At 38.3% G+C, this 24,052-nt stretch overlaps 6 protein-coding genes across 7 annotated transcripts in view; 1 reads left to right on the plus strand and 5 right to left on the minus strand.

The window, feature by feature from the left end:
- LOC145502346 (Fanconi anemia group D2 protein-like) overlaps positions 1-4,853 on the minus strand; it is a 29,001-nt gene extending 24,148 nt beyond the window's left edge. For both annotated transcript variants that reach the window (XM_081481631.1, XM_081481630.1), the window contains exons 1-5: positions 4,762-4,853; positions 2,299-2,430; positions 1,911-1,978; positions 769-821; positions 51-98 (exon numbers count right to left, since the gene is read on the minus strand). In XM_081481631.1, coding sequence (XP_081337757.1) covers positions 51-98; positions 769-821; positions 1,911-1,978; positions 2,299-2,430; positions 4,762-4,816 — 356 coding nt within the window. In that variant the 5' untranslated portion in view covers positions 4,817-4,853. The remainder of the gene's footprint in view (positions 1-50; positions 99-768; positions 822-1,910; positions 1,979-2,298; positions 2,431-4,761) is intronic.
- A 68-nt stretch (positions 4,854-4,921) lies between these two features.
- LOC145502368 (uncharacterized) lies at positions 4,922-9,198 on the plus strand. The gene is made up of 2 exons (XM_081481680.1): positions 4,922-5,114; positions 5,603-9,198. The coding sequence occupies exons 1-2, from the start codon at positions 4,931-4,933 to the stop codon at positions 7,483-7,485; spliced, it is 2,067 nt and encodes a 688-aa protein (XP_081337806.1). The 5' UTR covers positions 4,922-4,930; the 3' UTR covers positions 7,486-9,198.
- Positions 9,199-9,844: 646 nt separating this feature from the next.
- On the minus strand, positions 9,845-14,659 carry LOC145502461 (uncharacterized). Its single transcript, XM_081481790.1, has 2 exons — positions 14,413-14,659; positions 9,845-9,955 (listed from the first exon to the last, which is right to left on the minus strand). Exons 1-2 carry the CDS (start codon positions 14,620-14,622, stop codon positions 9,845-9,847), a joined length of 321 nt encoding a protein of 106 aa, XP_081337916.1. The 5' UTR covers positions 14,623-14,659.
- LOC145502419 (uncharacterized) overlaps positions 11,496-24,052 on the minus strand; it is a 113,876-nt gene continuing 101,319 nt past the window's right edge. Inside the window, exon 2 of the mRNA XM_081481748.1 lies at positions 11,496-13,643. Coding sequence (XP_081337874.1) covers positions 11,777-12,757 — 981 coding nt within the window. The 5' untranslated portion in view covers positions 12,758-13,643 and the 3' untranslated portion in view covers positions 11,496-11,776. The remainder of the gene's footprint in view (positions 13,644-24,052) is intronic.
- LOC145502462 (uncharacterized) lies at positions 14,740-17,024 on the minus strand. The gene is made up of 2 exons (XM_081481791.1): positions 16,756-17,024; positions 14,740-15,097 (listed from the first exon to the last, which is right to left on the minus strand). The coding sequence occupies exons 1-2, from the start codon at positions 16,954-16,956 to the stop codon at positions 14,987-14,989; spliced, it is 312 nt and encodes a 103-aa protein (XP_081337917.1). The 5' UTR covers positions 16,957-17,024; the 3' UTR covers positions 14,740-14,986.
- On the minus strand, positions 20,517-23,928 carry LOC145460121 (protein RD3-like). The gene has a single exon (XM_081444853.1). It carries the CDS (start codon positions 23,830-23,832, stop codon positions 23,257-23,259), a length of 576 nt encoding a protein of 191 aa, XP_081300979.1. The 5' UTR covers positions 23,833-23,928; the 3' UTR covers positions 20,517-23,256.

The following is a 24,052-nucleotide window of genomic DNA, read 5'->3' on the forward strand; positions in this document are numbered from 1 at the left end:
TAATGCTTGTAAAATTTTGAGTCTCACAATATCATAATTTATAGACTGACCCCTCAGTATCTTCTGACATAGAAACTGGTAGTAGACTAAGACGGAACCTGTTGTTGAAAGAAAGAAAGTACCAAATTACCAATTAACAGAGATCATGCCCAAATGTGTTTTGTATTTAAACTTAAGCCTTTCACGATGATTTTTTAAACTATTTGTTTTCTATTTATTTGTATTTCAAGAAATCAATGTGTTTTCTAATAATAATAATAACAATAACAATAACAATAACAATAACAATAATAATAATAGATATATATAGCACCTATCCAGATCTATTCTAAGCACTTTACAAAAGTAAAAAAAGCTAGACAGAAAGTTCTATTAGAGATAAAAATACAGAGAACAATGATGAAAAATAAAATAAATTAAAAATTCTTTCTAGCAAAAATAATAATTTTTAAAAAGATACGTCTTCAGTTTACGTTTCTAGAAGGTTTTGTGCCACCCTCCTCCCTATAATTCCCAGCCAGGCTGTGAAAATTCCAGTTTAGCTTTTATCTCTTTATTTATTTATTTTTTTTAAAATACACTTTCCTTCTAAAACTCTGGCTTTTGAAACCCCCCTCCCTCTCTGAATTTCCAAATACATAGCTTTTCTAGGAGTGTGTATGGATAGTTTCCAGAACCACACAAGGAAAAACCCCCAAAGTTATCAATCTTATGGCTACCAGTGAAAAGGATAAAAAAAAACTCAATTATTAATACCAATTTCAATACCTGCCAGCATCATCCAGTTGTTCTTGTAAACCCTCAAGAAAGTCGTCTATGACCTGTAGAGGAAATAATCAGCATAAAACATTAAAAACAAATAGAATCACAAGTCTAGATTAAAATGGTTTACAAAATTCAAACTACCAGGCCACAGGAAAATGAGGTAATTCATTGTTAGTAGCAATTGGCGATAATAATACAATATGTTTCTATCTAAAATGTTGAGGTCCAAGATTAAGTTTGTGTTTTTTTTCAATTCATGCTCTACAGTCTTAATTCTGTAGCATGCTTCAGAAAGTCATCGGCCCAGTTTATACCAAAGACAATAAATTATGTAACTACAAGTAAATTACATGTACCAACTCTAAAATGTATCAGATAAAACAAGAGTGAATAAAATTATGTAGCAATTAGCATGGAGTCATACTTTGTAGCAGCTAGCTGCCACCTACAAGAACGCTGTAATTTCAGGTACTGAGAGTGAATCATATCACAGCCTGACAGCAAGGCTTGGGGTAACATTTATAGGGCACCAAGGCTGGCAAACTGGCTGCATGGCGAACCAGCTTAGGTTTTTCTTAGCTACTCCCATGCTAAATTCCAAATTTACATTGTATTATATCGGTACCCTAGACTAGAGTCTACAGACAAATTAACGGTATTTGCACCTTTGATCTATAGATCATTTGTACATACTGCTTTTATTCCCTTAAATAAGCACCCATCTTGAATAACCACCCACCAAGTAGATAGGAAAAAGTAATAAGTGTCCCACCTCGAATAAGTTAGTATTTTAAGTTTTCTTAGTACTTTAAAGAAGCTCTTAGCTTAATGAAAAGTTAAAATTCTGCTTTGGTACATCGATCTTCATGTTTTGTTATATATAAATTATTTGTTGTTTTGTTGCAAAATAACCTTACTTATAACCTTACTAATTGCTAAAAATTGGGCAAATTTAATAAGCATCCACTTTCAAGGACCAAAATTTTATAAGCACCCATGAAGGCACTTAATCAAATAAATATGGTATCAAACAAATTTGTCTTGACTATCTCTTCTATTTCTTGAGGTGTAATTTTGGTCATTGAGGCTTTTAATTTCGCTAACTGAAGCAGCGCAACCTTATACTGTTAATTTTAAGTCATTACCTCTGGATAATTTTGATGAGTTTTCAGGGAATTCCTAATTTTCTTCTGGAAAATAGAGCGATCAACCTCTGAAAAACAAGAAATATCACACTTATACCTACTGCAGTGGCACAGGTATACAGTTTGTCATATAAATTTATACAAATCACAAGAGATTAGGGTATGGTGTAAGATTAGGGCCTGCAACTCTCGCTCAAAGAAGAACAAAAAAAGTTGGTCTTAGTGGGCTTCATTTCAGTATCCACAATTTTATCATTAGGTGCATTCAGACTTATGCCAATAGTATCATACAATTATCATATTTTTAACATGATGCACAGACTATGGAGGACTAATTTCTGGCACTTTATGGCAAGAGTGAAGGTGACACACACATTTGGAAATTTACCTAATTCATCTTGCATCTGGCCTGAGTTTACGTGAAGTCCTGCCTGCTGCACCATGGCATGAAACAATGTGGGCTCCACCCCGGTGCCACCAATTGTCCTGTGGTTGTTAGCACCATGTCTTGAGCGTTTGGCTGAACAACAAAAATAATGGTGAATACATATAGCACATAATATAATAACAGGTGACCTTCAACTGCAGTTTGATGAACTTGTAAGGGGTCTTGTAGCAAACTTGTAAGTTTTCTACATGGAGAACGAGGCCACATGTGACTCAAAACTTAATAACAGCCCTGATTCATACCCCATTACATTGATTACAGGTATTTGAACCCCTCCACCTTACCAATAGAAGTTTCAACATATACCATAAATAATATCCTAAATGGCCCTTCCACAACCCGGCACCAATTATTTAAAGATAAGTTTTTCCTACAAGGGTGCTATGTTGTGGAACAGCCTTTCTCATTAACTCTGGTCTACAGTTTCTTTAAATGAATTTAAAGGTAAACTGCATCATACAGCTTTGAATGAGACATGGCATCCTTGAAAAGCAGCTTTAGTAATATGATACGTTTTTATTCTTATACTACTATATTAATAATTAGTTAGTTTAGTTAGGCAGACTTAGATATTACACTTTTAAATTATGCTCAAGGAATTTTTACTGTGTATAAATAAAGTTATTAACTCAACTCAACTCAACTCAACTCAACTTTTGGTCAGCAACCAAGAATTGAGAACCTCCTTAAGGTTAGTTTGCTTCTCTGACTTTGTCACTAACTTTTTGATAAACAATATTTGAACAGAGGATAGGCACTAGTCATAAGACAAAAGCAATGCAGGCAGCAAGTAAGTGAATGTGGGCAAAATTCAAATAAAGGGAGTAACCATGTCAACCTCCCACAGGTCACCTCCCCCTGGCACCTGTCATGCTGATCTCTCCACAGCAGGGAATAACCTGAACACAGGCCAGGGACCAAGGTCTAAACACAGCAAAGCTACTCAAAGCAAAACCACAAGGGCAAATATACCCAGCAATGACTCAAATGCAAGTGCACAAGTCAATTACCAGCTGGCCATCAACAAATCTCCCAGTTAACTAAATATAGTTATCGATCTGATAATCTCATTTTGAAAGTAGGTTCCAGAAATTTTTAGGTGTCTTCGATCTTGCTTGTATCCTCCAGGGGTAGTTCTTCTTGCCTTTTTACTTGACGCCAAACTCCAGCTATACGACAAACACTTTGGCTGTATTTACACTTAGTGCCTAAGCATCAGTACACAATAGTGTTGCATTCAGATACTTGGTACTCCAAGTACTTCAGTGCGATTAGTGCACAGGTACAAGGTCAAGACTTTTTACCCAAGGAGCATGGGCACTATGCCCAAATTTTGGTGTGAGAACTTGGAAGAAAGGTGTTCACATTAGTGCCAAGCAACAATAGTACTCGGGCACCATGCTCAGGCACCAAGTGTGAACATTATCTTAAAGGGGGTCCTTCGTAACTACCAGTTGGTCATAAATTTGTTACTAAGGGAGGTTTCTAACGGTCATATTTTGAAAGCAAGACCTCCTAAGGATACGGTTTTTGAACAGGTTTGTTCTACTGAAGACTCTTGCAAAAGTTTAAAATGATGGCCATATTTGACCAATCACATGACCACAATAGAAAAAGCTTAAAAGGAATGTAATTCCGAAAGTTCAAATTAGCATCAACTCAATACATTAAGAATGTCTATGTGCTTAATGCTACACAAGGATTTTATGAAACTGGCATTATCATAAAAGTTATAAGGTAGTAAACACCCGTATTAACATACTTTCCACAGTAGCTTTCCTTTTTTAGATGTAAACAGTAATTCCATACATGTGATTATATAGAAGGCTAAGATATGTCTGATTCATAAGAAAAATCGGAATTCTTCCTCTTTTCTTCCAAGTTTTAGGGATTTAAAATTTTAACACGCAGTTCAGGACTGGCACTAGTTACACATGCAAAATCGATTTTTTTTTTTCAAAGCAAACTTTCCTACTAAATATGTAGTTAAGAACAACCCCGCCCCCACCACCCCGTAAATGGTCCCTTTGGAATCGAACTTGCCTCAAATCTCGATCTCGATTTTCAGGAAAACAAAACTGTTTCCCTCGAGACTAGAAACTAAGTTTCTTTGTATTGTTGGCTCTCCTTCCGAATTCGCCTAGAAGCCTCGATTTATGGTGATCGTGACCTAAAGGAGTGAGACTGAGAGAACATCTGATGCAAACACTTGGCAGAATCACTCGCTGAACAGTTGACTATAACTGTATTTGTGTTTTCATTAATTTGTACCGCTTCTCTCAATCTTTATTCTTTTTTAAATATTCCGTTTATTCAAACAAAAAGCTTAGCTTAGCTTAAAAATATAAGCTCAAACTTGTCTTACAGAGCTGGCAAAAAAATGTCAAGTTTACATCACCTCACCTGATGGCTCCGCCGCAGTGGACAATTTTGAAGACTTGCGCTTCGATCGCGCCATCAGTAAAATAAGACAAGCAAACTTTCATACAGCAGAAGCATCTAAACTCGAACAGTATTTGTAAGAAACTGATCAAAAAACATAGACGAAAACTTTCTGTGCGCCCCTTGAGAAATGAAGCAGGTTTTGCAATTGAGAATTCGCGCGTTTTATTTGCAGAATAAGCATGCGCTACATCCGCTGATACAATGCAGACTCATAATCAAAGATGGCGTCTGTTTTCCTCTTTTATCGGGTCTGTTGCCGTTGTTATTGAGTATCGGAGACGTATCAATTCGATTTCTTTTGCCTATAAAAGGTAACTTTTGAAATTTTAATTGAATTTGAACTATTTGTCAGCATTTTAATTCTCAAGACAGGGTTAAAACGCGGAATGATCAATGGGATTTCACGTAAAATCTTTTTACGTGCAAGCCATAGATTGTTTTGTTAGCTTTCAGAGTCCACGGCGATCGAAAAGGTCTTTTGGTCGCTTAATTTCATTATTACAGTACAGTGGCTTTTTTACGTCTAGAAAGCTCGAAGATATTCAGAAGAACAGAGCTCATATAGGTTATAAAATTTGAGATGCAATCGTACCATGCGCGGTTTTTAGTCTAGTGCATTTCATTGATTTTTGCTTGTGCTTTTGGTTGTGCACTTGAAAACGTATTGACAAAGCAGAACACTTCTCGTTTCGGTCTTTGGTGGCCTAATGATGTTACATACACCTCACCATGGAAATATTTCAAACTGTCTGTTACAAGTGATTTGAAAGAAGAGTTATATTCATCTTAAATATTTCAGATTGTGCTAGCTATACACGTTCATCGCTGAGAAAAATGGCATCAGAAATTGATCACAAGCAAGCTGGCTCCAAGCCTCAAGATAATGCAGACGATAAGGCAAAGAGAGAAGAACTAGTAGAGGCGAGAATTAGAATGATGAGAAAGAAAAATGAAGAATTGATGAAAAGACAACAGGAGATTGAAGAAGATCGCAGAAATGCCAATAGGTATAGTGAAATGGTAGTTATAAAGAAACATGTATCTGGAGTCGTAAAGGAGAGTCCTGCCACAGGGAGAGGAAGAGGAAGAGGAAGAGGTCTTATGCTGGAGGAAATGCGCAAAGAAACTCTCAAAGCTAAACAATGGGAGGCAAAAAGAAGAGAGAATGTTCTAAAAGAAGAACAAGACAGAAGTCAAAGGAGCACTGGCAAGACTTCTAGTTCACCAAGCAGTTTCCTGGCAGATGATAGCCGAGTCGATATGTCAAGAATGTCAGGAAGGAATGAACACTCTTGGGGTGGGGCCAATTTTAATAAGGCTGTCAACCGGATGCAAAGAGGAAAGGAAGGTTTTAGATCAGGTAGGAGCAAAGGTAACATTGAAATGACCATGTCTGGGAAAGAAAGGCATCAGTATTATCAATGGAGAGAGGAAAGAACGAAAATTGACGAGGAAAGAAAAGCACGACAGAAGAAGGCTGGGAACTGGAGTCGTGCGTGGGACCAGAGGAAAATCTGGGATTCAACAAAGAAGATGTGGGTGTATGAAGGTGATGCTGATAATCACAATGAAGGCAGAAGAAGGTGGCAAGAAAGCAATAGCTCTGAAGATTGGGGCAGTGAGAACAGGAGTAGTAGAATGGATAATAGAGGTCGTGGAAGAGATGAGCAAGGATCAAGACAAGGCTTTTCACAACATCGTGATCACAAAATTGAGGCAACTGAAGATTGGGGTGACACTGGTGAAAAGACAGTCATTCAAAACAAGTTATCTGGATCAAAAACAAAAACAGACAATACATTAAGAAACCAACCTAGTAGTGCAGTTGGTGGTCTTGGTACTACTGATTGGGAAGAGGAGATACCCGCTGTACAAGAAAGAGAGAACTCTTGCATTGCAAAAGAAGCAATGAGTGATCATGCACAAAGAGATGCTCTTACATCCCAAAGAGAGCCCAAACATGCACAAGTAGAAAATGATTCTGTATCAAATAGCCAGCAAAACAACAGCGGAGATTCTCAGAAGAGTCAAGAATCTTCCACTGAAGTAACAAGTGATCGTCCACACAGTGATGCTCCTAAACCTCAAGGGAAACCAACACAAAGGAAACTAAATGATGCTGTAGCAAGTGAAAACCTTAACGACAGCAAAGAGTCACACAAAGAGAAAGGATTGGCTGCAGAAAAAATGTCAACATCAGATGAAAATGATGTGCTTGAACCTCCAACAGGTGACAAAGAATTAGACGTCACAGACAAGGTCCATGAACACATCCATAAAGAAAGTGAAGCAATAAGTGAGCACTTACCAAGTGGCGATGCTGATGGCGTAAATAATCCCATCACAGGAGATGATAAAGATACCAGTGTACCAGCGGACGACATACAAGACACAACAAACCTTGGTCACTCCATAGAGAATGTGCAAACAAATGAAGGTGAAGACAATATTAGTAATTCATCTCGAGCACACAAGGCAAATTTGCCCAAACTTGTCACTAAAGTTGACAGAAAGGTTACTTTTGACGCTGAGGAAAATGATTGCAAAACAGATTCAGAATCAAAGGAGATGGCAGTGTCATTAGACATACCTCCTACACCAGATTTCCTAAAAATTGATCAAAGTGTTGACTGGGGTGACGTTGAGGTTGATGAGGACGAAGTTGTAGAGAGGTGGCAATAATTAACTATTTCTTTCCTATGTGTAGGCACGGTTGTCAAAAGCTTAATGCTGCATCAAAATAATATCACTCCAATTTAGCGGCCACCCTCAGGGAAATGGATAGTGGCTGCTTAAAAGGGGCTGGCTGCTTAAGAGAGGTGAAGACAATAGTAAAAACTTCGTCGGGACTTTGATTACTGGCCGTCTACTAGGGGTGGCCGTTTAATAAGTGGCCGCTTAATAGGGGTTTGACTGTATTCCTATCACCAGCCTGCTTCAAAATGTACTCATTTGGTATTGTAAAGAGAAATTACATTTTGACCACTCCTGGGAATTAAAGACTGTAACGGTACTGTACCTACCCAGAAAAATCAAGATGTACCTGCTGAGGTGCTTATAGTATTCTTCAAATTTACATATTGTTTGGATAAGACAGTGTCCACACTGTGCCAGAGGAATTTGAAAATGCAGCTTTATTTCTACGGTTATTCCTACCATCCACAGTAAACCGTCACAAAAATGGGGCTTTTCGTTTACATGTGGATGGAAAACATTTTGAAAATGGAGATTTCACAAATGATGTAGTCACAATATTTGTGATTTTCATGGCCCAGTTTTCCTCAAACACAAATCCCAAATGACCATTGATTGTTGGGTTTTTAAAGGAGGTCACTCTAAAAATTGTATATTTTTTGACAATGCTACTGAAAACCGTGCACTTAGTTTAGCCACTCACTGATGTTTCAGCCTCTTAATTGCAGATTTTCCTTGTGGTATTCATCTCCAAAGAAGCCCAAAATTCGAACATTGTTGCTGCCATTTTGAACAGTACTTGGCAGCCAGGCGACATTTTCATGACGTCATTCCTCAAAGAGATTTTGTCCAAATGGCTTCTGACAAACCTTTTAACTACCACTCTAGGGTATGGCTGCTCATGAGCCATATTATTTTGACCCAAACATGCTCCAAACTCGGAAATGAAAGCATTGAAGATAGTGAAGTGGATAATCATTTGGAAAAAATACATTTTGCTGGCCTTGCGAAGGAAGCCAAGTCAGTTGTAGGTTTTTCTCCTTCCTGCCAATTTAGGGTCGGATGCATAAACACGGGCTGCCAAGACAGTTCCAAAATGGCAGCCTCCAAAGTCACTTCTTTCAAGACGAGTCTCTTTAGGATAGCGGGCACTTCAGAGGCTTAAACTTTGGCGAGTGGAAAAGCTGAATGTTTACTTGCTATAGACGAAGACAAAGAGAAGAAAGCTTTTTCGAGCGACCTTCTCCTTTAAATTCTTCTAGCATAATGTAGACAGAAAACATTTGATGCATTTTCAGAGTAAAACCTCAATTTACTAATTCTTCCGGCATAGTGTGGATGGGACCTAAGTTTACATTTTTTTACATACAGAATGAGGTCTTGTTCAAGCTTTGCTAGAATAAATCTCACAATAATATTATAATACTACCATAATTAACAATCCATACCGCCATTTTTCATTTGCATTCACAAGGGGGGCAGGATAAAATGTTTGTCGCCTTTAAGGGAAAAGATGCAAAGAGTCAACAGGAAAGAATATGTCAACTCCATTTTAGAAAACAGCATCGTTTATCACTTTTACAGACACGTCATTTTAATTAACAGTATTGTCACAGTGTATAGTCATGTATTTTGCTCACAAAGCTTACAAAGGTTCAGTTGATTGTGCAACATTTCCTGTGTAACATCTGTTGTGTAACCTCTGTTATCAGATTGTTGTACAATGCATAGTTTTTAAAATGTGTGATCTTAGCAACAAAAGTCTTTAAAAAAATAGTTGAAGTGTACAGCTGCACCTATCTTGGAGATCCATAGATGATGGGTCATAAAAGCAAGTTAGGGGACTTTAGATTTGAGTATGAGATTGGGTACAAGAATGACTTTTTTGATTCTAGTTCATAAGCTTCACGGAATCATGTCACACACCCATCTGCTCCCTTGGGCTACCCTCTCTTCCTAAAACCAATATGAAAAGCGAGGTCTCTAGAAATGTCACTGCTTTGAAATTACAGAATCATACTTGTACTCAATCTCATAATCCTAGTCCAATCTTAAGAAGAAGAAAGAAGAAGAAGAAGTCTTTATTTGAGAGTGGGGACACGAGTTCCTTCCGGAATAGGTAATAGCTCCGGGGCTGAGTACTGTGTGTCCGTATTAATTCTTTGAAAGAAAAGGTTTATGTCCTCAGGGTTGATAACAGAGCTGATGTTTGATCCCTTTGTACCATAAGGCCCCTATTTTGATCTTAGAACCAGAGCAAGTCAATGTTGTGCCGTTAAATACATGTAATTAAATCCAATTTATGATGATTGTTGCTTGTCACCGCCATAGGACAGAGATCCATAAATTACAGGGCTCCTGCCTCTTGTAACATTTTTGTGAGTTTTCCAGCAGATTGAAGATCCCTTACTTCACTTCCTCCACCAACAAACTTGCCACCAATAAACACCCTGGGAACCTGGAAATTATAAAAATTATCAGTCAGTTATAAAAAAATTGTGTCACTATGGGAGATGTCATGGGTGACCTAATGTTTGTGTGCGGGACTCCTGAGCAGAGGGTTCATAAAGACCTCAAGTAATCAAATAAAATTAGGAGATCTCGTCAGTGAGAAAAGGCAAGTCATTCTGACAAATAACTTCAGTCCTGTGTGCATGCAGTCTCCTTCACAACAGCTTCAGCCAAAGTCACACAAAACTCTCCGTCCCCATAAAGGTGGTTCAAACCAATATACCATGCCTTTTTAGAAACAAACCAATCAGTCCTACTTTCATTTCCTTGCAGAGGTTTGCAAGAAAAATGTCCACCAATCAGGGTTTTTCTGGGAAAGAAAACATTAAGATGGCAATGTACAATGTGATTGGTGCAGTGTATACAATAACTAGGAGCTTATTGGTTCAAATTGACATAGTAAACAATGGTAAAGAAATATCTGTCAGTTTGAAGCAGCCCCATGAGATGGGGAGTGCCGCATGATTTCAGCCCAAGTGGCTGCAAATGAGACTTGTGTACATGAGATGGAGAGAAATGAATAATTTAAATTAAGGAAAATCTGTTTTATGCATGGGTTAGAAATGTTGGTTTTTCAGGAGGGTGGAAAACCAGAGGACTTGTATCCTCAGAACAAGGCAATAACCAACAAACCACATATGATACCAGGCCAATGTACAGTAAAAACCCAAGCCATACTGGTAGGAGGCAAGTGCTCTCACTACTACAGCTACTGATTAATGCTGAACTCACTGAAAACTGCAGACTGTTAATTGTATTATTTTTACTAGAACGAATACACCCACAGAACTGCATTCCCACCCTGCTCACTGGCTTAAAGAACAAGGATAAAAAAAAAAACAATAGACCTTATCACAGTTTTCAACACCATCCTGATGGGTAGGCAAAGCGGTCAGAAATTACAGTTTGTATGGGAATCCAATGGCAAATAACTTTTTCCAAAATTGAATTTTACCCAATTTGTTAATTAATCACAATATTAAAATACTAGGTAGAAGATTGTATTCACCAAGTTTGAAGAATGTAGCTTGGCTGGAAGATGCTCAGTTATTTTTTTTATTAAAGCAAATTTAATAGTAAATAACTAAGCATAACCCTTGTGTTAAAATACCCCAATTCTTCAGAGCTCAACATTACAACTGCTGCTGGGCTTGCCAATGCGACCAAATTTTTTTCACTGGCGACTAACTTTTCACACTTTTCACTGAAATACTTTAACTAGCGACTAAATCTGAAAACTTAGGGGCCAGCTGGCCCCAAGGTTTTTTCTTGAAAGTCAAGCCATGTTCTTTTATTTGTTTTGATTGTGTTCAATAAGCTTACTTGTAAAATATGATTTGGTATTGCTGCAAGGAGCCCAAGTATATGCTCTTGGAGAGTGTCTAGTTTCTGAAGGGTTACAGTCCAGGGTGCATAGATCTTCAGCATGGCCTTTAAAATGTTGCCACTTAGGGACCGTTCATTTTTTATAAGGTAGGGGGGGCTGGTGGGATTTGGGGGGGGGGGCCCATGCGAAAAAAAATGGCTTTCGAGGGGGGACCATCCCAAAAAAATAAGGGAAAAAGGGGGGGTCACGTGAAATATTTTAGTAAAACTTTAAAATGGCATAATGTTTGAATATCAAAAAAATTGCTATAGAATAAACATAGAAGGCAGGATACAAATTTATTACAAACTTTCCTTCTGCTTTAAAAAAACATTTGGCGACATAAAACATTTGTAGCTACTGAAAAGAAGTATTTAACACTGTTATTTTTGAATGCAACTTTCACTGGCACTCATCTTCATCTCCGCTGTCGTCGAGTTCTTCGTCGCCGCTTGTGCTGCTATGGGAGTCTCTTTCACCAATGCTGCAAGAAGCAGCAATGCTTTCCGTCAGAGTGTACTCTTCAGGGTACATGAAGGTGTAAACATAATCTCTGACTTCCCGCTCAAGGTTGGTGGTGATTCTGCTTCTTGCAGCATTGGCGAAATAATTTCCTTCCAAGAGCTGTGCGATGTATGGCCCATCTCTTCTAAATATCGAAGTGGCAACATCCTCAACTTTAAGACACTCTTCCGGGACGGCCGTTCTAGGAGGGTACACAAGGCATTGTGGAAGATCATTTCCTAACGGGTTTCCAACACAGATTCCATAAACTCGCTGGACGTTGTTTTCAGTCCGCTTCCTCTTTCTTTCATTTGACTTTCTGCGGTTTTCTTTTTTCCTTCTCCTTTTGTTGATGTGCTGTTTGAGTATGCCTTTGAATATGCTGTTATAATTGCTCTTCTTATTTTCTAGTGCTTCCATGTCCTGCGTGACCTTCGTCAACTTAGCTTCTGTACATTTGATCTGTTTTACATTAAAACTGTGGGCAAATTCTTTGCCCTGCTTTAAAGCAAGCCCATTGGACTGAAAGAGTGTGGAATCGTGTTCCTTTACATCTTTCAATATGACATTCAACTTTTCCACCATTGCTCTGTGCTCTTTGATGGAGAAGTTCAGTTTTCTTCCATCACTGGGCTTCAACTGGTACCCTTGCATGGAAAACTCACTCCCCCTTTCTGAACAGCCATCCGCACCTAGAAAAATTGCTTCTTTTGCATGTAAGATGTCAAACTGCCTGGATCGTTCAGCTGTAAACCTTTTCTTAAACGACTCGTCGCTTTCGCCATTATTGCACATTTTGGAATGAGCCTCTTTCATGATGCTCATGTAGTAATGCGCTCTTTCCCCGATTGGATTAACAATATAAAGAAGAAAGAGCATGGAAGTGGCAGGCTGGTTTTATCTGACCCAGAGAGCGTTGCTCTATTTGCAGATAAGTTTATTGTCAAATCAAAGTTTGTGGTGGATTATCTTCAGCATCTTGAAGTGCTGGAATTTAAAAGGAAAAAGAGAGCAGAAGAAAAGGCAAAGTTAAGTAGGGAGGAGGATTATCCTTGGACTGAGTTGTGCGAAAATCTAACCAAGCTTAAAAAGCTACGTGTTCCAGAACTAAACAAGTACTCAAACCACCACGGGCTGAAGCAGCATTTGAAAAGCAGCAAAAGTGAGAAAGTAAAGGCAATTGTAAGACATTCATGCTTGCAGCAGAAGAGTCCTCTCAGAGCTGGCCAACCAACACTGAGAAATGCCAGGACATTGACACAAAACAGGGCAAGTGCTGACAGCAGTGAAACAGATGAAAGTGACAATGATGAGTATGACAGTGATGCCATTGACTCTGGGGGAGAAGATGACTCAAGTGACGTCATTCTTGCATTCATCAATTCAGATGAGGAAGATGCCAATGAGAGGCCAAATGCCACACACTCAGGGCGAGCCATAACTAAGAGATCCAAAATTGACTTCTCTTTCTTTTGATTTGTTTTTTAAACAACAGCTCTCTGTCGTATAGAGATTGTAAATATTGTCTTCATAGTGAGCACAATAACGTGAAGTAGGGGGATAATAGAGAAATATTAAAAAAGTTGAAATCTAAATATTGTTTGTTCAATTTTTTTTTGGGGGGGGGTCATCCCAAAAAATGACCGCTATAAGGGGGGGTCATGTGAAAAAATTGGTAAGCTGAGGGGGGGTCATGTGATTTTTAAATGGTGCTTCCCAAATCCCACCAGCCCCCCCTCCCTCATAAAAAATGAACGGTCCCTTACTGGGGTGTGATAGGAGTTTTTGGCGTCTAGTGGTGTTCAAATTTACTGATATTTGCTGGTGCTGGAGTATAAACATGATAACTAAGGCTTCTAAACTTCTCTTTATTTCCAACATTGAGTACTGAGTCCTAGCTGATAATGGGCATCTCATACAATCCATTTGAGCCCAAATTTTCACAGTGAACAAAATATATTTATAAATGCATATAAATATATAATATATATTTTAAATGCAGACTTAAAGTGAGAAGAAAGAGACTGGGAGATACACTGGCTGCTGGTCTTGTGGAGTGGAATTAAAAGGCCTTGGCGTATCGTGTAAGTCTTGCAGAATGCACCCTGGGGTAAAGCACTAAGAGTAAATTTATGAGGGGAAAGGGGAAAGTTGCATCATCAACAGGGTTAGTGGGATATACTTTTTCTGATGAGGCGTACCTCAAAACGCTAAATTTCTAAAGCCCTATCGTTAAAGATGCTCATTTCTGCGGGGAAAAGGGTAACTTCTAGAGGGGTCTGGAAAAAACACGTCATTAAGAGGGGAGGGGGGTGAGGGTGTGGATATTAAATGGAATGGCCCTCACCTCTTATGACTTGCCGGCAAGCTTAACATTTTTAACACAAAGAATTTCCAGTTCCTCGATAAATAATCCACAAGTCATGTCCGGAATTTTGCAATATCTAGGTTATTTACCCGTCTAAGCAGAACAAGAGTCTATAAGTGAAAGAGAAATAATGTTTTACAAGCTGCAAGACCTAAATAAAACCCACCGTCCGCGCGCCGGTAACTTTCTGAAGTGCATCTTGGATGGCCGCACCATCGTCCACTTCGTCCAGCTCCATCAAGAAATATTCCTTCAAGCCCGCTTCTTTCAAAGCCGATTTAGCCATCGTACAATACGGACAGTAGACTTTTGAGAATACTGCAACCTTGTTGGACCTGGTTATATCGTTTACAAAGTCTATTTTTGAGGCGGACATTTTCAGCGCTTTTGCTTTCGGAAGATCTTTCGAAGTCCAAACAAGATTGGAAGAGCCCGCGTTCTGCTTGAACAGCGACTGAACAAAGGCCGGAAGTCAACCGGCACGACAGGGAGAGAATTTTTTAAATCACTCTTTATTCAAAATTGCGTTTAGAATTTCTACATATTGTGGAAATCATATGAACCTTTTAATCAAGTACGTCTTTAAAATAACTGCTAAGTGTGCTCTGTTACAACTAATTTTGAAGAACTACTCCATGAAAGTTGGTTATATATGCATTATTTATACACAAAGTAAACTACTGAATCCTTTGCATTTTCATTCCATGCATTGTGCACTGTTTTTAAATGAAATCGTTCATTTACAAGGCTCCAGCTTCCTGCAACATTGGCTTCAGTTTGCCAGTGTCTGCAAGCTTCTTCACATCATCTCCCCCTCCAACAAACTTGCCCCCAATGAACACTCTTGGAACCTGCAAATTGAAATTATAATTATTTATTGTTTTCACTAAATTAATTAGAGACTTAAATGAAAGAAGTATTCAACAGCTCTCTGTGTATTTGATACGGTAAAAACATTATTTGATGGAAGGTAAAGGTAATTTCATATACATTTTTTACTTTAATTTATGTTTCCCTTGCATTGTCAACCTTCCATGATTGGACTAGATCGCTAATTTAAGACAATTTTTTTGGCAAAATGCTGATGTGCCATTGCCTTCTTCGCGATGGTATTATGTTATAGCTTTAAGTAGTATACCAAAAAAAAGAGCGTGTTTGACCACATTTCCAAACACTGAGAAGAGAGTTGAAAAAACGACACGCAGCGGAGTATTTTTGACCAACTTCAAGGAGTTTGGAAATGTGGTCGAACACTGTCTTGAGTTTTTGATATATCTTCTCAACCGAAACTAAAGCTAAGGAGAAAACATAGAAATAAAATCATAAAAATCTATGCTAATTGAGATCAGATATCCAAACACCGTCACGGTCATGATTTCCTTTCTTTAACCTTGATGAATTATTAATGAGTTTGAGAAGCATTTTTATTTAAACCTTCAGGTGAGTACATGCAGGGACTTCAACATAGTTCTGTGTGAGTGTTTCAACAGTCTCCGTTGCAGTCATCACTTGGCTCATCAGGCAACACTTCTTCATACTAAGTACTGCTTAACCTGAACTTAAATTCCTTTACACAATTTCGTCAACGAGAGCTTCACTCAGTCAAACATTCTTGAGTAGGTCCCACCAAAAATTATGCACAAACTACACAAATGAACATGTCTTAATATAGTGACCCCAAGCATCAGGAATATCAAACATATCTTAAGAATAAAGCTGACCTTCGAGTTTGACACATTCTTGGCATCAAAAACAAAGTTCTACCTCAATTAGACATGTCTGATCAGAAAAAATATTATATTAGCTCGAAGACATCCTAGTTCAAGAATTTAAGTGATCTAGCAGCATTTAGATGTCAAGTGTCACTTTTTGCCGTCAGAGTGGTTGTCGTTAAACAAAAGGAAAGCAACGCAGTCTGGGTGTGACCAAGCTCTAGTGAGGAGCACCATTGCGTGACGACCTAAATAACAGCTTCAAGTGTGTTTTTTCGGTAGGAAGGTGTAAATCGCCCAAATTTCTCAAGAGCCAGACAAATCAAACATTGAAAATCGGAAGCAAACGATTCAACAAAGCGTCCCAAAAGGTATTTTTTAACATCCCATTAGTGAAAATCAGGTCTGCCATACTCTCCTGAATCATACATTTTTAAATACTACTTAACCTAATTTACATTAAAATTAATTTATCACCATGAGTTAGCAACTTTATTTGAGAAGATGTATCTCATTTTACAGTAATAACGCACTAAAATGGCCTTATTGAGAGTGAAGGTAAGCTTTTAGAGTTTACACGAGTCAGTAAAAAAAGGAAACAATCTTCTTGTAAAGAGTGCACTCGCACCTATGAGGTGAAAGTTTAACGCTACTCGCGCGTCGCTGAAATGAATATTCTTATCAATTTCATTCGCGAAAACCTGTTTTTTCCTCCAGAGATCGCCAGTTTCAGTATGAAGTTTATAACCTGTTTCTTCGGCACGAAAGCTAAAGTAAACCTCTGAAATAATACCCACCGATCTGCCTCCGGTGATTCCCTTGAGAATATCTTGAATCTCGTCGCCATCCTCTCGTTCGTCCAACTCGACCAGAGCGTAGTCCTTCAGACCAGTACTTGACAACGCCTCTTTCGCCTTTTTGCAGTAAGGACAGTAGGTCTTGGAGAAAACTACGACCTTGTTCTCTTTTACTTGAAGCTCGACGAAAGCTTTAGACATCTTGAATTTTATGGGAAGTAGAATTCAGAGAACTGAACTGTGAGGGAACACAAGCGAAAGGGGTGCGTTTTTGTATGTTGACTCTGAAGAGCCCGCGTTACCTGTAACAGCGTCAGCTGACCGGAAGTGAAAGGTCTGCGTCATGCATGACGTCATGTTTATCTCATTTTTCCGTGACATTTCATTTGAAAATTGCCAACGTCATGATTTGTAAGGAAAATGAGTAGGCACTGCAAATTTTTGCATTTTCTATTACACTTTTGCTCCCGCAATATTTTATGACAGAGAAGACTGACGAAAAGTGCCACCATTTCCGCGAAATTTTGTTTGTCGAAGCCTAAACGTGATTCACGTATCTTATATAATTATTTAAAAGTTTATTTATTATGTAAATTGAAGTAATTGCATGTATGCATATAGTTCTCTTATTTAAAAGTTAGATTTAAAGTTTTCTTTGACTCGTTTCATTTCTGAACATTTTTTTTTGAACATAAGGGACCTGCATCATCATGATTAAAACCACAACGCTCATTTACTCTGACCACGACTGCTCAAAAACAACATTCCTTACCCTAGTGTCCTTGTTTCTTCCAAAGCACAAGCCCAATATCACTAGTCTATAATCCGAAGTGAAAAGTGATGGGTCAAGTGTGAAAGTCACTTCCTAATGCATGTTTAAATGCTTTAATTATTATTAATCAGTTGTATTATATAAGCACCAGTAGGTCTGGATAGTAGCAGACATGTTGAAATTTTGAGAAACAACACAACGTTTTTTAAAAACATGTTTCAACAGAATCTTCTGTCATCTTCTGCTTAAATTACAAAGTACAGAAAATGTCAATTGACTGTAAGAACAAAAGGAAACATGACAATGCAAAATATTACAAAGAAAGTTTTAAATTAACATGATAAAGTTGATGATTTAGTGTAGGTTTTTCCCATTGAATATGAATGGCTTCTTTTATCTTAAGCTGGGAGGTGGTGGAAGCGTGATCTAGGATACTAATACAGTCATTGGAGCATTGAAGTGCGGCATTGCTGAGAATTTTGTAAGTGCTGGAAAATATGAGAGGTCCTGTCACGGAACATGTGCTCACGTACGCGTGTGGAAAAATGACGGGTCGTTTCGCAGGCATTACGGCCCGCACACAAAAACACCACAATAAACACCAGTGAAATGCCAGATGAACTTTCGCGCGTACATGATATCTTCACACCATGTTATTTTCACAAGTGATATTATCACCATTGCTATGGTTACATAATCCCAAAGTACTTAGATGTGTTGCTGTATGATCGAAACATCATCGGTTCTTCCTCGGAAAGTTTCGGCTATCTTCGGAAATCTTCGGATATTTTCGAAAATGTTCGAAAACGTTTTGTCTGGCCTTTGGACAACTTTTGGAGAATCTTCGGAAATTTTCGGAAAATAATCAAACAAGTCGTCATTCGTACGTTTATATAATAAACAAAACAATACATAGCTGCCTGTAGATATGGAATTTCTCTCCTCGTGTTCAACTTTATATCTCACTCGTTCGCTGCGCTCACTCCTGCGATGTCAAGTTGAACACTCGAAGAGAAATTCCATATCTACGCGCACCCATGTAATATCCTATTTATTTCCAAAACTGAGCATCGCGTCACAGTGATATAAGGAAAAATATGCATACGACAACTGCGGATTCTAGAAGAGGTGATTTGTGCCTTTGCACGGTTAAAACTCGATCAGATAAAAAGCTACCTTCCAATTGGGTTACCGGGTTACTGATAGCCTGTGTCCCAGACGCAACCTACGGCGGGTTAACGATTTACGAGTAAATTTCCGTTTGCGAAGCAGGCTGGGATTGCAGGGTGAAAAAAACAAAGAGCGAGGGTAGCAAGTCGAGCGTGAAAACCACTCTTGGCTTGCTCCGCTCGCCTTTTTTCGCCCTAAGACCCTAAAGGAAAAAGCTTCATTTCCATTGATCACGAGAAACCTGAGCTTTTCTTTTTGGTCTTTTTCGTTATATAAAAGCTCATTTTCTCCAAGGAAAATATTGATTACCCGATTGCAATGAATGGACTGTGATTTTTGCTTTCAAGATAGCCGAGGTACAATCCACTTTGAAGCCATTTTTTTATTCAGCAATCAACATATTAAACTGTTATCAGGCAAAAATACTGAAATCTCGAGAAAAAAAATCAAAATTAAATCTACGCAATAACAACTGTCGTCAATTCCATCCCGTCTTTGTCTTGCATATTGCTGAAATGTTACAAAAAAAAATAAGAGTTCAAATTGAAATAAAACTTACACGAGTAACCTATTTCACAGCAGTACGCATTAGGTTCAAACACTGATCATATCCAAAAACGTCCTGCTTCTGATCAGGTAGACTAAAGAAGGCAACCTGTTTGGAAGGCTCGATTTCTGCCGCTCGCTCGGGTCCGATACCCGAACTACGCCGATCCGACAAGAGTTCGGGGAGTAGAGCGCGGGCTCATTTTCCTAAACAGCGGCTAGTGTTTGGTGGGTATCATCTTCTGAGAGCCTAGGGCTACTAGCCGGGACGGTGTGATATTTTCGGGCGAAGGTTTCCCGCTCTTGTTGTAAAAACTTTCACCCAAAAATATCGCATCGTCCCAACTAGCAGCCCCAGGATCTCCGAGGATGGGTAGGTACATGATCATAAGCATCTTTTATTTATTTATTTATTTATTTATTTATTTATTTATTTATTTATTTAATTATTTATAATTTTTTTTTTTTGGGGGGGGGGTAGCATTGAATGCCCCGAGTCTAGCTAAGGCCAAGAGATTTACCAACATTGCTTAGCACAAATAGATTATATTGCCATAACCACAGCTTTGTTAGGGCTTCCTATGAAAACAGTAGCAATACAAGCATTAAAACATGGGAGGTATTGCAAGGGCAGATCCAGGATTTTTCTTAGGAGGAGGTGCACCACTAAGGAATGGCGTAACTGACTGGTGAGGCAAGCAAATTTTAAAAGCGAAAACCAAGAAGGCTTCCTCTGAGGGGGGTGCACACCACCTGCACCATTCCCGTAGATTCGCACCTGTATTGAGCTCAGTTAGGGGGTGGACCATTTGACCTTTTTTTTAGGGGGGGGGGGGTGGTGATTTTGAAATGAAAATATCCTGGAAGCATGCTTATACTCCAAGAAAATTCATGACCACTGCCAAACAAAAATTCACACACATTCAGTGAGCCGAAAAAAGCATGTTACACAGAGAAAAAATACATATACAATACATATTCCTTATACATGAGAGGGTTACAAAAAAAATTGTACCTGTACCAGGTCAAACAAGAAACACAAATTCCAAAATAATCACGGCAGCAAGTCAAAAAATGCAAAAATGACCCCTCGCTCACATGTAATGATAATAAGCATGTGTTTCTCCTATTTTCATGGTTATGTTAATATTCTTTTTCAGACATTGGCATCACTACTGGACTGGAAATTAACTGCGATGATCATTCTTCACTTTCATCTACAACCGCAGTTCATATATGAATTATTTCATATAAACTTCACATCACTACTGGATATGCAGTGGAACTTGCCTGTGTCAGAAAATTGTCAACTTTAAGGGCTTTGTGTAATAAAGGAGTTCAATACAGTAAGAAACTCAATCGACTTAAGTAGTCCTATTGGTGGGCTGGTTGTTAGGTTGGTTCTATTATATTTTATACATGTTGACAGTCAATGTAGCTATGAAAGGCTAAGAAAAACATGGAAAGTTAATTGAACTCACCATGCTCGTCTTGTCCCGTCATAACCCAATCAAGTAACATTTCCAAAAGAGTTCATTAGTTTAAATGAATCAATAACATTAATCAAAATACTTTTATAAACTCTCTTTTTATTATCATAATTTAAATAATTACACCTCAGTGGATAATGGGCAAGCCATTCTGGAAAAAATCCACTGCAGCATTTATTGTCTAAGAATCATTAGGTAGATATACATATATTAAGAACATATAGATTTCCTAGTTAGAACTAGAAACCCTTTTGAAAGAACCTATTGCATGATCAACAACCAGCATGCTACAATTATTTTTGCATCTAAAGCCCCAGTATACAAGAGTGCTTGAGCCCACAAATATTGACCCAGACTATATCATTTGGACCAGGTATGAACTGGAGTTTTGTTCCAGTCTATTCAGGCCAATTTAATATTAGAACCTGAAATAAGTCACGGAATCTAGAGCAAAAATTGTACTGTTAATTTCCTCAGAAATGGGCTCATCAGTAGTCTTGGTTTTTAGATATAATATATATTTTTGTTTGGTTCTCCTACATGAGGACGGACCATACCCATTTGGACTAAAGGCAAAACAAGTTTCCACTGAAATTAAACATAAATTAGCATCGTGTCTGTTAACAAACTGTAATAATGAGTGCATTTCTGCTCTGGTCCGTAATCATGCATCACTTATAGCAATGGCCAAAGCTCTCGAGTGACCACCTCAGGGATTTGGAAACAGTTGTGCTTGTTAGCTGGAGCTGGTCGCTTAAGAGAATAAAACCTTGTCTTACTGACCAGTCTCTGAAAAGATACAGGTTGGTTGCCTACAAGAGTTTCCAACATTCCAAAGAGATAACAAAATAACAGTGTTTGGATGTCTCTAATACAGTATACAGTTCTAATTTTCCATATCTTGCCCTTATTTTCTGTGAGCAAATATTCAACAAGCAAAGCTGAGTCGACTATTGCTCATAGAATACAAGAGCAAATAGTTATACTATTCCAATGAAAATGAGAGCAGTGCATATCTTTAATGCATTGCTGAATGACTGGAATTAGAGTTTGCAGAAGGTCACCTCCTGGAGCAAATACAGGAATTTAGAGAAGGGGATTTGATGTACGGACTGCTGAGGGTGGTCCCCTGGAGGGGGTTCCAGAGGCATCCTCCCATTGGAATTTTTTAAAATTAAAGTCCTTGGAAATGGGATTTCTGGCATTCTGGGACCAAGTTGACCAGTGTGTTATAATTAATGTCTCTCTTTTTTAATTTAGACCCCCTAGATCTGCCCCAGACCTACTTAAAACAATTTAGAAGTCCAGTTTGTAAATATTTTGATCCAAAGGTAATCACAGTCACTACAGGGATGGCCCAACAACATCATTTCATTACAAAGTTTTACTAAGAACATACATTGTCGACAGCGTTTAGTGATCCCTGAGCTGGTTGTTTAGGAAAGTAGTCGCAGGAAGAGCTTCAAATATATCATTTTAAAACAATGAGGGTGCTTTCCATTATGCCAAAGATTCCACAAAATTCCAGTCGGAAGTCAAATGGAAAGGTCCATTTCGTTTCTTACAACCTGAATATTCAGGATCACCTCTGGAGGTGTTCCACTTATTTTGGTCAGAATATTCCGACCGAAATTTGCTGTTCCATTTTTGACAAACCAGTTCATTGTCCTACTTCTCTTCACTTATGTAGGGAATTCGGAAAAGGAATAAAAATGGTAAGAGCCATTCCTTTTGGTTGGCTCATTTGATCGGAAAATGTCATTCCATTTTCCTCGGGTATTCCCACTGGTCTCTGACCAGTCGGTTTGGCATAATGGAAAGCACCTTGAATTTCTTATTCACTGAGGTACAGAATAATAAATATATTATAACCAAGCTACTGTAGGTTCTGTGATATACAGCTGTACCAGTGGAGGTCTCCAAGGAGAGCTGGTTGTTTAGGAGATCACTAACAATATATTTCTTATTAAGTTAAAAAAATAATAAATTTTAAAATAGTCTATCTTAAACAGAAGGAACCTTATGTAATAATTTACCCATTGTGTACACCCTATTAAATGATTTTACATACTTAGATCAAATACCCTTTGAGGAAAGAAGTGCAGCCTTGAAATATTTTCTATTATATATTAATACAACACCTGGATTATAATTGTTCACCAAAAGAGCCATATTTAGCATAAATGAGTACAACTTACATTACTTGTATCAACAACTTACATGACTTGTATCTACATTTCTAGAGCTCATACTTCCTTGGGAAGTAGTTTCCCTGTGTTTAAAGAGTTATTATTCATGTATCTACAGCGTCTCAAGTATTTGACGATCAATATTTACAGAACGAATTCTTGTAGCTGATGCACACTTCCAATAATAAATTAAGTTGCTGCGGACTACGTGCACTAATAAACTTCCTCACAGGAAACTTGCCAACAAGAAAAACGAGCATGATCCAGAGATTACCATGTGCAGTATGAGTTCTACATCACCTCTAAGTAAAATTTAACATCAAATCTACCATCTTCATAAAGATATTTCTTTTGTACGGGGAAAATCAGACATACTTCTCACTCGCCTTGGTTCAGGTAGATCTTGAAGCTCAAGGTCTGTCACTGGGTACACTCTGCCTGAAGCATGGTTTGTTATCGTTCTTAGCTGTGACATACTCCTCGTTAACCATCTAAACGTCGAATCTCCGCTTTTAGTCGATCTTTCTAGCAAATGTTTCTCAATTATACACCGCATCACTTGGGATAACTCTTTAACATCCCGTGGTATACCTTCGACGATGTTTCTGAATTCAGATATCACGTCTCCGCTATCCTCAGGTCGAACTTTCGATGCTAACTCCTCTAGGGCAAGTCGCTCCATTTGAGGAATTTCAAACGATTTTTGAGGAGCAGATATAAGCCATGTATAATCAGCTATGTTCTCCATCCTCTTCTTCTCTTGTTCAACCTCGCGGTTTATTCTCTCCACCTCTTTTATTTGACATTCCAGCTCCATCATCAACGCTTCACAAACTACATCGCTTTCGGCTTTTGCTGGCGGTGAATCTCTCGCTTTCAACTTGAGCCCAAGACTTGTTAAAGACACCATTAATTTACTTTTCGTTTCCAGGTACAAGTTTTCTGTTTAGTTAGTGTTAAATGCAATCTGTTTTCCAAAGTTGTTTTCTGCACTAATTGCGTTCGATCGCCGCAAAATTGTCTTTTATCGACGTCATTGTAGCGAAGTGAAAACAACGTTATGCGCGCGCTGATTGGTGCATTCGGACAATTGCTTCCCAATCTCTGAATTGTTAATTTTTAAAGGCAAC

The sequence above is a fragment of the Orbicella franksi genome, chromosome 11 (assembly GCF_964199315.1).
Source record: "Orbicella franksi chromosome 11, jaOrbFran1.1, whole genome shotgun sequence".
In the NCBI taxonomy this organism is placed as follows: domain Eukaryota; kingdom Metazoa; phylum Cnidaria; class Anthozoa; order Scleractinia; family Merulinidae; genus Orbicella; species Orbicella franksi.